Raw genomic sequence first — 15,892 nt, 5'->3', positions numbered from 1 at the left:
GCCATCTATGACAAACCCACAGCTAACATCATACTCAATGGGCAAAAATTGAAAGCAATCCCCTTAAGATCAGGAACAAGGCAGGGGTGCCCCCTTTCACCACTCTTATTCAACATAGTTCTGGAAGTCCTAGCCATAGCAATCAGACAAGAAAAAGAAATAAAAGGCATCCAAATTGGAAAAGAAGAAGTAAAACTATCATTATTTGCAGATGACATGATATTGTATATAGAAAACCCTAAAGTCTCAGTCAAAAAACTACTAGACCTGATAAATGAATTTGGCAAGGTGGCAGGATATAAAATCAATACTCAGAAATCAGGCATTTTTATACACTAATAATGAACTGTCAGAAAGAGAAATCAAGGAATCAATCCCCTTTACTATTGCAACCAAAAAAATAAAGTATCTAGGAATAAATCTAACCAGGGAGATTAAAGACTTGTACTCGGAAAATTATAAAACATTGATAAAAGAAATCAGGGAAGCATACAAACAAGTGGAAGCATATACCATGCTCATGGTTAGGAAGAATAAACATCATTAAAATGACTATATTACCCAAAGCAATCTATAAATTCAATGCAATACCGATTAAAATACCAATGACTTACTTCAAAGATATAGAACACATATTCCAAAAATTTATATGGAACCAAAAGAGAACATGAATAGCCTCAGCAATTTGAAAAGGAAGAATAAAGTGGGAGGTATCATACTTCCTGATATCAAGTTATACTACAAGGCCATTGTACTCAAATCAGCCTGGTTGTGGCATAAGAATAGGCATATAGATTAATGGAACAGAACTGAGAACCCAGAAATAAACGCACACTTTTATGGACAACTGATATTTAACAACGGAGGTAAGAGCATACATTGGAGTAAAGACAGCCTCTTTAACAAATGATGTTGGGAAATTTGGACAGCGACCTGCAAAAAAATGAAACTAGACCAACAACTTACACCATTCACAAAAATAAACTCAAAATGGATAAAAGACTTAAATGTAAGCCGTAAAACCATAAGCATCTTAGAAGAAAGCAATAAGCTCTCTGACATCTCTCACAGCAATATATTTGCTGATTTATCTCCACGGGCAAGTGAAATAAAAGACAGGATAAACAAATGGGACTATATCAAACTAAAAAGCTACTGCACAGCTAAAAACAATAAGAACAGAATAAAAAGACAAACTACACAATGGGAGAATATATTTGACAATACATCTGATAAGGGGTTAACAACCAAAATTTATATAAAACTTGTAAAACTCAAGTACAGGAAGACAAACAATTCAATCAAAAAAATGGGCAAAGAAGTGAACAGACACTTCTCCAAAGAGGACATACAGATGGCCAATAGGCATATGAAAAAATGCTCAACATCACTAATCATTAGAGAAATACAAATTAAAACCACAATGAGACATCACCTCACGCCAGTTAGAATGGCACTCATCAACAAAACAACACAGAATAAGTGCTGGCGAGGATGTGGAGAAAAGGGAACCCTCCTGCACTGCTGGTGGGAATGCAGACTGGTGCAGCCACTGTGGAAAACAGTATGGAGATACCTCAAGAAATTAAAAATCGAATTTCCTTTTGACCCAGCTATACCACTTTTAGGAATAAACCCCAAGAACACCATAGCACTGTTTGAAAAGAAGAAATGCACCCTCATAATTATGGCAGCATTGTTCACAATCTCGAAGATCTGGAAACAGCCCAAGTGTCCATCAGCGTACGAGTGGATTAAAAAGCTTGGGTCATATATATTCAATACTATGGAATACTACTCAGCCATAAGATATGACGACATCGGATCATTTACAACAACATGGATGGACCTTGATAACATTATACTGAGCGAAATAAGTAAATCAGAAAAAACTAAGAACTGTATGATTCCATACAGAGGTGAGACATAAAAATGAGACTCAGAGATATGGACAGAGTGTGGGGGTTATGGGGTGGAGGAGAGGAGATTGAGAGGGTTGGGAGAGGGGAGAGGCACAAAGAAAACCAGTTAGAAGATGACAGAAAACATTGGACTTTGGATGATGGGAATGCAGCATAATCAAATGTCAAAATAAGATAGAAATATTTTCTCTGAACATATGTACCCTGATTTAGCAATGTCACCCCATTAAAATTAAAAAAAATAAATAGCCCTGGCCGGTTGGCTCAGCGGTAGAGCGTCGGCCTAGCGTGCGGAGGACCCGGGTTCGATTCCCGGCCAGGGCACACAGGAGAAGCACCCATTTGCTTCTCCACCCCTCCGCCGCGCTTTCCTCTCTGTCTCTCTCTTCCCCTCCCGCAGCCAAGGCTCCATTGGAGCAAAGATGGACCGGGCGCTGGGGATGGCTCTGTGGCCTCTGCCTCAGGCGCTGGAGTGGCTCTGGTCGCAACATGGCGACGCCCAGGATGGGCAGAGCATCGCCCCCTGGTGGGCAGAGCGTCGCCCCTGGTGGGCGTGCCGGGTGAATCCCGGTCGGGCGCATGCGGGAGTCTGTCTGACTGTCTCTCCCCGTTTCCAGCTTCAGAAAAATGAAAAATAAATAAATAAATAAATAAATAAATAAATAAATAAATAAAGCAAGCTTTGGTACATATATACTATGGAATACTACTCAGCCATAAGAAATGATGACATCGGATCCTTTACAACAACATGGATGGACCTTGATAACATTATACTGAGTAAAATAAGTAAATCAGAAAAAAACTAAGAACTGTATGATTCCATACACAGGTGGGACATCAAAATGAGACTCAGAGACATGGACAACATTTTGGCGGTTACGGGGTGGGGGGGAGGAGAGGGAGGGGGAGGGGAGAGGCACAAAGAAAACCAGTTAGAAGGTGACGGAAGACAATTGGACTTTGGGTGATGGGAATGCAGCATAATCAAATGTCAAAATAACCTAGAGATGTTTTCTCTGAACATATGTACCCTGATTTATCAATGTCACCCTATTAAAATTAATTTTAAAAAATAAATGACGTTAGAAAAATTGGACAAGTACATGCAAAAAAATGAAACTAGACCACCAACTTTCACCATTCATAAAATTAAACTCAAAATTAGACTTAAATGTCAGTTATGAAACCATAAACAGCTTGGAAGAAAACATAGGCAATATATTCAACAATGTCTCCCATAGCAATATTTTTGCTGATTTATCTCCACAGGTAAGTGAAATAAAGAACAGGATAAACGAATGGGAGTATATTGAACTAAAAGCTTTTGCATGCAAAAGACGGCACGAATAAAATAAAAAGACAGCCCACACAATGGAAGAACATATTCGCCAATATGTCTGATAAGGGGTTAATAACCAAAATTTATTAAGAACTTCTAAAACTCAACACCAGAAAGATAAGCAATTTAATTAAAAAATGGACAAAAGAACTGAATAGACACTTCTCTAAAGAGGACATACAGATGGACAATAGGCATATGAAAAAATGTTCAATGTCACTAAGCATCAGAGAAATGCAAATTAAAACCACAATGAGATACCACCTCACACTTGTCAGAATGGTGCTCATTAACAAATCAACACACAAAAAGTGCAGGCAAGGGTGTGGAAAAAAGGAAACCCTTCTACACTGCTGGTGGGAATGTAGACTTGTGCAGTCACTGTGGAGAACAGCATGGCATTTCCTCAAAGAATTAGAAATAGAACTGCCTTTTTCTATCCTACTTTAGGAATACTATATATCCTAAGAATACCAAGTCACTGATTCAAAAGAAGATATGCATCCCCATGTTTAGTGCAGCATTGTTTACAATAGCCAAGATCTGGAAACAGCCCAAGTGTCCATCATTAGATGAGTGGATTAAAAAGCACTGGTACATATACATAATGGAATACTACACAGCCATGAAAATGACAGAAATCTCACCTTTTGCAACAGCATGGATTGGCCTAGAGATTATTAGGCTAAGTGAAATAAGCCAAGCAGAGAAAGACAAATATATAACCTCACTTATATGTGGAATCTAATGAACAATGTGAACTGAGGAACAGAATAGAGGCAGAGGCAAGGTCACAGGGAGCAGAGGGACAGCTGTGAAAGGGAAGGGAATGAGGGGATGGGATCCGAAAAGGTGAAGGAATTAGTGAAACTACTGTATGTATAAGTACATAACACATGGATACAGATAACCAGAAAGGAAATCCCAAAGGGAAGGCAGGGAGGTAGTTAGGGGGAGAGGGGTAATGAGGATTAACGGGGAATACAAAGGTGGGTGTGAGGGTGTTATATTGAGTGGGACACTTGAATCCATGTTAACACAATAAATTAAAATTAATAAAAATTTTTAAAAATGAAATAATTAGATTCACAGAAAATGAAAACACGATTTTTAAAAAATGAAATGGTATTCTATATAGCAGAATGGACACAGTAAAATATGACTTAGGAGCTGAAGGGGTTATTCTTGGAACAACACATACACACACGATTATGATGATGTGGTATAGGAAAAGAGAAGTCTTAGATAATAGATCTAAAAGTTCTAATATCCACATCATAGGAGGACCAGAAAGAGAGAGCAAATACAATGGGTAAGAAGAAATAATCAGACACATAGGGGGGAGACTGTCTTATTACCCTACTTTGGCACACCATGAAGAAGCAGGTTTTTTTGAAAAAGACAATAATGTTGGGAAAAATAGAAGGCAGCAGGAAAAGAAGAAAACCAAATGCAAGTCTACGGGAGCTGAGCTGGGCTGCTGAGGACAACGCATTGAGGACATCACTCATTCATAAGGTTACCAGGAGCCGAAGCTGACTCAACAGCATGGAGCACACATAAGAAAGAGAATGTTCAGAGACAAAAATAATACTAATAGTAGCTAACACATATATTATTTACAGTATACCAAGCACTGTTCTAAGCTTTATATATCATTAGAATATATAGAGATCTATACACACATACACATATATGCACATAGATACATATACATACATTTATAATGCAATTCACTAAAAGCATTATTACTCCTGCTCTACAAATGAGGAAACTGAAGGAGACAGTGTAAAGTAATTTAACCAAGATCACATAGCCCATTAATGGGCAAACAGGGAGAAAATCCAAGGCATTTTGCTTTAGAGTTCATACAGAATCTTCACCACTAAACCCTCAAGTCTTCTAACAAAAAGAATCTCTCATTAATGTGCTCAGCAATATTAATAAAAAAACCCACCCATTTCAAGATATATGTTTATAAACTATCTGAATTTAAATAATAGAAAGAAATTTTTAGAAGGTATCAGTGGATAGAGAAAAGGCTTTGCTAAAATAAAAAATAAATTGATTCCTATTAGACCTCTGACAACAATGGAATCTAAGAAGATAATGAAACAATAGCTTCAAAGTTCTCAAAACATATGAAGTACAGTTATCTGAGAAAAAAGTTTACCTAATATTAATTACTGTTAATTTTAAATGATATGGTTGTTTACCTTCTTCTTTGTACTTTTTTTAAATTTTAAATTCTTATCATGAACATATGTTTTTGTTGAAAACAATAAATGTGTTATAAAAATAAATACATTCACATAGACTAAATTTCTTATTTATAAAAAATGAAACTATAAGTGTACTAAATAAAGCAGTATAATATTTTCTTATTGGATAAAATGTGGATAAGAAAGATCATCCAAAGATTTTTTATGAAGAAAAGCCATAAAGAAAAAGATTAACAAATGTCAATGCGTAAATAAAGTTAAATTCTTATAGGAAATAAGTTAAAAGATATGTGACAGACTAGAAGAAAATGTTTGTTACATATATAGCAAACAGAGACTTAATATCACTATTATAAACAGTTCTTATGAATCAACAAGAAAATATTTTTTAAAAGCACAAAATGAACAAGAAATACAAATAGGTAATTAGGAGAAGCACTAGTAGCCAATACTCACACAACTCTTCTTTTATCCAGAAAGAATGTATAATAAGCAAGCAAATAATATACCATTTTTTTCACTCAACACACTGCCAAAAATTTAAAAGATTAATAGTAGTACATAATGTTTCTTTCAGGATTAGGAAAAAGGCCATCTTTATCTATTACTGAAGAGATGCATTTTGGAAGGGTAATTTCACGATATCTATCAAAATTAAAAATTGTTTGCTGTTATACGGAGTAAATCAGAAAAAGCTAAAAGCTATGATTCCACACATAGGTGGAATACAAAATTGAGACTCATAGACATAGATAAAAGTGCAGAGGTTAGCCCTGGCCTGTTGGCTCAGCAGTAGAGCGTTGGCCCAGAGTGTGGAAGTCTGGGTTTGATTCCCGGTCAGGGCACATAGGAGAAGTGCCTATCTCAGGCCAGCCCGCATAATGAGTTTATGCAGCCCATAATTAAATTTTTAATATTCTCTGCTACTTTAAAATCTCAGCTACTCCGAAACACAAGCATCTTTGATTATTGGAAATCGAGATATTTAATAAGAGTGATACACGGAAAAGAATTCGCATGTGACTAATCTAGGGTTAACTTCCAATAATTGGTCAAATGGATTTGCGATACTTCATTATTTTTTTAAAAAAATCCATTGTAAAGATTTACAACTTTTGTATTCATCTGTACTCAATATGAACTGTTTGATGTTTAGCAGCGATGTGAAACCCACATTCTTCTAGGCAGAGTTTGCCAGTGCTCACCCAAGGTCAAACAATTTGTTATTTTTGTGGTCATGTGTGCTGAATCAAGTGGCACTATAGCATAGACAATAGCTGTAGTTGATAACTGAAAACATGTCCAAGCTGTTTGTAAAATGAAATAATTGTTTTATTTGCAATACAACCTCTTCAAGCTCATTCTATTAATTAAATATTGTTTTGATTGATTTCAATACAGTTTGGATATTTATATGGTATGTAATTATATTTTTATTAAAAAATATTTTTATTAAAATAATATTGTATATTAAAATTTTTTTCACTCACATTTATTTATAAACAAATTACATAATAAAATTTTATTCACTTAAACAAATCATTTTTTGTTTACTTAAACAAATCAATTAAAAGTGTATTTAACACTTTTTAATTTTAATATTTCGTCTGGCCTGTGAAAAAAGTTTTCTTTCTAATCTGGCCTGGGGGCAAAAACTGTTGCCCAGCCCTGGCCTATCTACTTCTCAACCCTTCCCCCTCTCCTTTCTCTCTGTCTCATTCTTCCCCTTCAGCAGCCAAGGCTCCATTGGAGCAAAGTTGGTCAGGTTGCTGAGGATGGCTCCATGGCTTCCGCCTCAGGTGCTGAGGATGGCTCCAGTCATAGTGGAGCAACACCACAGATGGGCAGAGCATCACCCCCTGGGGGGCATGTGGGTGGATCCCGGTCAGGTGCATGTGGGAGTCTGTCTGTCTGCCTCACTGCTTCTCACTTCAGAAAAATACAAAAAAAAAAAAGAGTGCAGAGGTTACCAGAAGGGGTGGGGGAGGGAATTAGGGGGAGTGTATAAAGAGGGACAAATATAAGGTGACGGAGGATGATTAGACTTTGGGTAATGGACATACAACATAACTGACTATCCAAATGATGTGGAGATGTTTACGCAAAATCTACATACTTTTGCTGATCAATGTTACCCTGTTATATTTAATTTTCTAAATAAAAAAGAAATTTGTTATATATCTAAATATCTATATATTTAATTGGAATACTTACTTAGGAACCAAAACAAGTAGTTCAACATTGTTGATAAAGTGATATACAAGTGCTATTCATTTGGATGGGACTTCTTTGGTGACAAGCACCGGGAGCCTGGATGTATATTTCACTCTTAATTGCTAGCTACACAAATGCATCTAAAGTCAATGTCTGACTCCTCTTTTCACAGAGACTGAGTCATATCCCACAGTCAACAATCCTTGGAGAAATAGCTTACTCATGGGCTTGATCAACTAGAGACTGACCCACACAAGCTCTCACAGTAGCTGCCAAGGTGTCTGGAATCAATACTAGAGCAAGAATTTTCCATCTGCCTTCCCAAGTCTGATCAAATATAATGCAATATAATATCATATCATCATACATTCATATACATACTGAGAATATTGCTATTTTCATGCATGAATATGCAGGACATCAGTCATGTCTTTGTTCTTATTCTTAATAAAATTGATAATAATAAAATTGATATTAATTTAGTTCAATAATCAATGCCAATCAATGAGTTGGGACTGAAGTCAACAAATTGGAAAGTAGTATTAATGCGTAAGTAGGATGTGTGTTGCTTCTTTGAGCAAAACAGTGTATGTATGCTCAGGTTATTTCTACCATCTTTGAAGGCAAGAAACAGAATCCCAGCAGAATGAAATAGTGTTTAGATTCTCATAATCCTGCTTAGTTTATTTACAAGTCCTTTCTTCATCCTTCCTGCTTATCCAGATGGTTTTCTTCCTTGTTTCCCAAACTGAATTATGCTCACTGCCTTTGATGCTAAACGCTTCAAAATTCTTCTTTAGTTCCTCACCAACAGAAGTCATAAATGCTTACCTTTGCCGAATTATGCTGGGGTTAGCTGTCACTAAATGACTTTTGGACCCAACATCTTTAGTGTATTCAATTGACAAAGGAGGGAGATTGCATCTAGAAAAAACAAGAACAGACATTTTAGAATGACATAAAAATTGTCATGACAAATAATTTTACTAAGTCTAGTTCAATTCACAGATAACTTTTATGCCTCTCCCTTTTAATGGACATCAAACAACTTATCAGCATTTTCAAAGCACTATCATACAAACTAGTACTCTTTTAAAAGAAAGAAAATATCAACTAGAGAACTAAATGATCTATGAAAGGGAAGAGACATAACTAGAATGCATTTATTCCATTCGAAATACATTTGAAGGATTCCAAGATGGCAACGGAGTAGGCGTACGATCTAACTGCCATCTCCCAGGACCAAATTGGATTACAGCTTAATTTAAGAACAATTATCTTGAAAAACCAACTTTGGACTAAACGAAGAGGAGTCTATAACCAAGGATCACAGAAGAAGCCACACCGAGACTGGTAGGAAGGGCAGAGATGTGGAAAGGGTTGCCCTGCTCCCAGGTGTAAGGGGCGGCTGAGGGTCCAGAGGGACTCTCACTGTGGGGAGGGTCACCCTTAGAGGTGTGGGTGCTCAGCCCAGGCCCAGAGCCCCCAGTAGAGCCCCAGAGCCTAGAGTAGGGTCCATACAGCATTTGGAGGTGAAAAGAGTGGGTTTCTGTCTGCTAGAAGGAGACGGAGCTCTCAGAGACACAGGCTCCATCGTAAAGGGCCTGCACAGAAAATCTTGTTCACGGACACTTACTCGGGACTCTGGTAGAGGGAGAGCTGAGAGGACTGGAATTGCATTACAGTGTAAAGTTGGAGGCCCAGGGAAAGACACTGTGGGGGATGGCCACCAGAACCCCTATGCTGAGTCTTTCTTCAATACAGTACCACAGTCTCCATCTTTCCTGGGTGGAGCAGTCCCATCTGAGTGAAATCAGCCTGAGGAGAAGCAACTGCTCCACCCTCAGGAATTTCTCCTGCCCCCGTCATGGAGATGGGGTCATTCTGAGAAGTCAGAAAGCAAGAGGTACATCAGTGATTCAACAGTTTTCTGATGCTGAGCCCAGAGCTTTCCCCAACATGTTCCCGAGTCTAAGACTGGTAATTCCCCCACATAGGAGACACAGTAGAAACTGTCTGGAGGACAGGAAGACCACACAACAGCATCTCAGAGGCTACACCCACTGGACACCTGAGGCCACATCCTACTGAGGTCTGTGAAAAAGTCTGGACAGACTGACACCTGGGGTTGAGGGGCAGAGCCACAACTACCATCTTTCCTAATCCCTGAATTGCCGCAGACTCTAGACTCCAGCCAAGGTTTTCTCAGGTGCCAGCCCAACAAGCAGCCAGCAGACAGAGGCTGCAGGAGGCAGGACTCAGGGAACCATAGCCTTTTAAGTGGACCTTCTTCCAAGCCCACTGTGGGTAAAAAAGCCAGCCTCGGTGTTCAGCTTGGTATTTCCATGTGCACCTGGGCTCAGCAGAGGCAGTCACAAACTCTTCATTGCTTGTAGCTCCAAGAAGGTTGCTAAGGGTTAGTCATGGGCAGTGTCTCCCAGTGGTCTGTGCCGGTTCCTGCCAGGGAGGCCCAGGGTTGGCATATCCAGTGACCAGCTGCAGAAAGCATCAGTTCAGGACCTTTGTAGTGGGGTGTCCTTAGGAAGGGTTTCTCACACCTGGCCCAGCTGAGGCGAGTTCTGCTCTCTGTGATCAGCACTGTCACAGCAGCTTATGTGCATTGGATAGGGTGGAGCTTCACAGTCAGCTGACCTGGGTGCTGTATATCCTGCCCTGCTGGGCTAAATTCCACAGGAGGAAGGGAGAGAGACTTGGAGCATGGACATTTAAAATGTGGATCCCTGTGAATCTATTGTTGGATCTGGTCAAGGGCCTTAGCCACTTTTTTGGAGGGAGGCACAGTCAGCCTCAGGAGAGGATTCTCTCAGTCTTTCTCACTGAAATCGGGGTCACACCAGCTGTAAGAACTTCTGCAGAAGGCACTGTTGGCAACACTCGATCTGAACCTGTTGCTAACATTGCTGGGGAGAAATAAAATCTGAATATCCAGCAGTGGCTGAGGGATTAGGATCTGGAATAGAGGCCACATTCCCCATACTGAGCTACTGACCAAGACATCCTTGAAGTAGGGGATCCCAGTAACTTTGAATTCCCAACCTCAGCTGCTCTAAATCAACAAGCTTGAAACCTGTAGAGGGGTTGGTTGGGTGAGGCCAGTCTGGAACCACACTACAGTCTTTCCACAGAAGATTCTGTGGAAAGACCAGGTAGCTGCAAGAGGAGGTGGAGAAAGTGGAGACAAATGTTACAGAGCTTGGGGTTGCTTTCATCTCTTAGCAGGAGAAAGCTGATCCTTATACACAGGTTGGTCCCTCGCATACTACCCAAGCACAGGAAACACAGTCATAAACAGCAAACACAGCAGTAGTTGCAGACAGGTAGTCCACATCAGGTTACAAACAACAGCTGACACCAGCCCAAGAAGATCTAGAACCAACACAACTGGCAGTAGGTGGCAGACAGCACCAACCCTACACTCAGCTAGCTACACAAGAAGCATGCCCAAAGGAGTCTAGCAGGCACCAGACACAGTGGAGAAGAAATACCCCCACAGGACAGACACTGCACAGTGTGTAGTACATATAATCAAGGTGGACCCTTAGAGTCAGCCAACCTAAAGGAATAACCATTCCCATGAAAGGTCCAACTTCTTTCCATACTCACATACAACAAGAGGAAAAATAGTACCCTCAATAAGCATTCCTAGAACAAGGAAAACAGGTGGCCTGGAAGGCAGTACCACTGAGCCTATCTTCTTCATAAAGACACCACAAAAAGTTCAAAGTCAGACAGGGCTACCTAATACACAGACAAAATGGGCAGATGAAGAAATATGACCCAAATGAATCAACAGGAGAAATCCCCAGAAAAAGAACTAAATTAAAGGAAGCAACCAAATTACCAGATTCATAGTTTAAAATAATGATTCAAGGAACTTAGAACAACAATGGATGGTCATAATGAGCACCTAAATAGATAGCAAGCATCAAAAAGGATGCTGAAATCATAAGAAAGAACCAGTCAGAAATGACAAATACAATATCAGAAATGAAGACTGCACTAGAAGGAATCAACAACAGGCTGGACGAAGCAGAGGATCAAATCAGCGATTCAGAAGACAAAATAAACAGAAGCAGAGAAGCAAAACAAAAAGAGGCATAAAAAGACTGAGGAAACTCTAAGACAGGGGTGGTCAACCTTTTTATACCTACCGCCCACTTTTGTATCTCTGTTAGTAGTAAAATTTTCTAACCACTCACCGGTTCCACAGTAATGGTGATTTATAAAGTAGTGAAGTAACTGTACTTTATAAAATTTATAAAGCAGAGTTACAGCAAGTTAAAGCATATAATAATAATTACTTACCAAGTACTTTATGTCAGATTTTCACTGTTTGGCAGAATAAATCTTTATAAAACAACATACTATAGTTAAATCTATCTTTTTATTTATACTTCAGTTGCTCCACTACCGCCCACCATGAAAGCTGGAACACCCACTAGTGGGCAGTAGGGACCAGGTTGACTACCACTGCTCTAGGAGACCTTTGTGACAACATGAAGAAAAACAACATCCGCATAATAGAAGTTCCTTCCCAGAGGTGGATTAAGGTCATTTGAGGCCCTGGGTGCACAAGAAAATATTGGGCCTCTTAAAAAAAAGAGACAGGAAAAATAAAAATATGTGTTAACTATATTTTTAAATGAATAAAAAATATTATGTACTACTAATGTTAAAATTGCACATATGAAACCAAACTTAGAAAAAAGTATAAAGTTGGGGTTTTGTGGGGTCCTTTAGAAATCAGGGCCCAGGGTATGTGCCCAGTGTGCCCGCCTTTAAATCCACCTCTGCCTGAAGGAGAAGCGTATGAAGAAGAGATAGAAAACCTGTCTGAAGAAATTATAGCTGAAAATTTCCCTCAAATAATGAAGGAAAAAGTCACACAAGTTCAAGAAGCACAGAGTCCCATTAAAGAGGAACCCAAGAAGGCCTACACCAAGACACATCATAATAAAAATGTCAAAGTTAAGAGATAAGAAAAGAATACTGAAAACTGCAAGAGAAAAGCAGTTAAGTAACTAGAGAGGAGCCCCCAATAAAGATGGCATCAGATTTCTCAACAGAAACACCTGAGGCCAGAAGGGATTGGCAAGAAATATTCAAAGTGATGCAAAACTAGAACCTACAACCAAGACTACTCTATCCAGCAAGGCTGTCATTTAAAATTGAAGGAGAAATAAAAGGCGTTTGGACAAAAAAAAAACAACTCAAGAAATTCATTGCAACCAAACCAGTACTGCAAGAAATGTTAAGGGGCCTGCTGTGAAAAGCACAAAGAATAATAAAGACATAGAAAAGAAGAAGATTATAGATTTAAAGAATAAAATGGCAATAATAATAACCTTAAATGTAAATGGATTAAATGCTCCAATCAAAAGACATAGAGTAGCTGCATGGATAAGAAAACAGGACCTGTACATATGCTGTCTACAAGAAAGTCACCTAAGAACAAAATATACACAAAGATTGAAATGGAAGGAATGGAAATAAACATTTCAAGCAAATGAAAATGAATAAAAAGCTGGGGAAGCAATACTTATATTGAACAAGATAGACTTTAAAAGAAAGGCTATGGTAAGGGATAAAGAAGGTCACTACATAGTGATAAGGGGACAATCTAACAAGAGGATATAACCATTGTAATTATTTATGGTATGTGCCTACTACAGGAGCACCTAAATATATAAAGTAGATTTTGATGGATATAAAGGACGAGATCAACAGCAATACTGTAACAGTAGGGTATTTTAATACCCCACTAACATCAGTAGATAGATCCTCCAGACAGAAAATTAACAAAGAAACAGTAGCCTTAAATGACACAGTAAATCAACTGGGTTTAATTGATATCTTCAGAACTTTCACCCCAAAGTAGCAGAATATAATTATTTTTCAAATGTTCATGGTACATTCTTTAGAAAAGACCACATGTTAGGACACAAAACAAGTCTCAGTAAATTTAAGGTTGAAATCATATCAAGTATCTTTTCTGATCATAATAGAATGAAACTAGAAATCAACTATAATAGAAAAACTAAAAAACATTCAAACACTTGGAGGCTAACTAGCATGTTATTAAATAATGAATGGGTTAACAAGATCAAGGAAGAAATAAGAAATTTCCCTGAAACAAATGAAAATGAACATACAACAAATCAAAATTTATGGGACACAGCAAAAGCAGTCCTGAGAGGGAAGTTCATAGCATTACAGGCATACCTTAAGAGGCAAGAAGAAGCTTAAATAATCAACTTAACCCTGCATCTAAAAGAACTAGAAAAATAACAACAAATAAAGCCCAGAGGAAGTGGAAGGTAGGAAATAAGAAAGATCAGAGAGGCAATAAATGACATAGAGGTTAAAAAAATACAAAAGATAAGTGAAACCAATAGCTGGTTCTTTGAAAAAGCAAACAAGACTGACAAACCTTTAACCAGACTCACCAAGAAAAAGAGAGAGGACTAAAAATTAGAAATGAGGCCCTGGCCGGTTGGCTCAGTGGTAGAGCATCGGCCTGGTGTGCAGGAGTCCTGGTTTGATTCCCAGCCAGGGCACATAGGAGAAGCGCCCACTGCTTCTCCACTCCTCCCCCTCTCCTTCCTCTCTCTCTCTCTTCCCCTCCCGCAGCCAAGGCTCCATTGGATCAAAGTTGGCCCGGGCGCTGAGGATGGCTCTGTGGCCTCTGCCTCAGGCACTAGAATGGCTCTGGTTGCAACAGAGCAACACCCCAGATGGGCAGAGCATCGCCCCCTGGTGGGCGTGCTGGGTGGATCCCGGTCGGGCGCATGTGGGAGTCTGTCTGACTGTCTCCCCATTTCTAACTTCAGAAAAAATACAAAACAAAAAAGAAATGAAAGTGAAGAAATAACAACTGATTCCACAGAAATACAAAGGATTATAAGAAAATACTATGAAGATCTATATGCCAAAAAATTGTACAACCTAGGCAAAATGGATCAATTCCTAGAAACATAAAATCTTACAAAACTCAATCTGGAAGAATCAGAAAACCCAAACAGACCGATTACAACAAATTAAATTGAAACAGTTATCAAAAAACACCCAGCAAACAAAAATCCTGAACCGGATGGCTTCACAGATGAATTTTACCAAACGTTTAAAGAAGAACTAACACCTATCCTTCTCGAGCTTTTTCAAAAAATTCAAGAGGAGGAAAGACTTCTAAGCTCCTTCTATGAGGCAAGCATAATCCTCAATCCAAACCAGGCAAAAATACTACAAGGAAAGGAAACTATAGGCCAATATCCTTGCTGAACTTAGATGCTAAGATTCTTAACAAAAATTAGCAAACCGGATCCAGCAACACATTAAAAAGATCGTACATCATGATCAAGTGGGATTCATTCCAGGGAGGCAAGGCTGGTACAATATTCTCAAATCAATAAATATGATTCATCACATAAACAAAAGGAAGGATAAAAATCACATGATAATATCAATAGATGCAGAAAAAGCATTTGATAAAATCCAGCACCCATTCATGATCAAAACTCTCAGCAAAGTGGGAATACAGGGAACATACCTCAACATGATAAAGGCCATCTGTGACAAACCCACAACTAATATCATACTCAGTGGACAAAGATTACAAGCAATCCCTTTAATATCAGGAACAAGGCAGGGGTGCCCTCTTTCACCACTTTTATTCAACATAGTTCTGAAATTCCTAGCCATAGCCATCAGACAAGAAGAAATAAAAAGTATCCAAAATGGAAGAGAAGAGGTAAAACTATCATTATTTGCTAATGACATGATACTGTACATCAAAAAGTCTCAGTCAAAACTACTGGACCTGATAAATGAATTCAGCAAAGTGGCAGTATATAAAATTAATATTCAGAACTCTGTGGCATTTTATACACCAACAATAAATAGTCTAAAAGAGAAATTAAGGAAACAATCTTCCTCACTATTGCAACAATATAATAAAGTACCTAGGAGTGAATTTAGCGAAGGTGGTAAAAGACTTGTACTTGAAAAATTATAAGACATTGAAAAAAGAAATCAAGAAAGATACAAACAAGTGGAAGCATATACCGTGCTCATGGTTAGAAAGAATAAACATCATTAAAATGTCTATAGTACCCAAAGCAATGTATAAATTCAATGCAATTCCTATTAAAATACCAATGGCATCTTTCAAACGT

General features: G+C 38.4%; 1 protein-coding gene across 1 annotated transcript in view; it reads right to left on the bottom strand.

Moving 5' to 3' along the window:
* Window positions 1-15,892, bottom strand: part of ST8SIA1 (ST8 alpha-N-acetyl-neuraminide alpha-2,8-sialyltransferase 1) — a 188,737-nt gene that overhangs the window by 53,828 nt on the left and 119,017 nt on the right. Inside the window, exon 4 of the mRNA XM_066354596.1 lies at window positions 8,532-8,624. Within this exon, the coding sequence (XP_066210693.1) occupies window positions 8,532-8,624 (93 nt within the window). The remainder of the gene's footprint in view (window positions 1-8,531; window positions 8,625-15,892) is intronic.

Source organism: Saccopteryx leptura, chromosome 1 (genome assembly GCF_036850995.1).
Source record: "Saccopteryx leptura isolate mSacLep1 chromosome 1, mSacLep1_pri_phased_curated, whole genome shotgun sequence".
NCBI classification, from domain to species: Eukaryota; Metazoa; Chordata; class Mammalia; order Chiroptera; family Emballonuridae; genus Saccopteryx; species Saccopteryx leptura.
The sequence above is the reverse complement of the archived record's forward strand: the minus strand, read 5'-3'. Positions and strand labels throughout refer to the sequence as shown.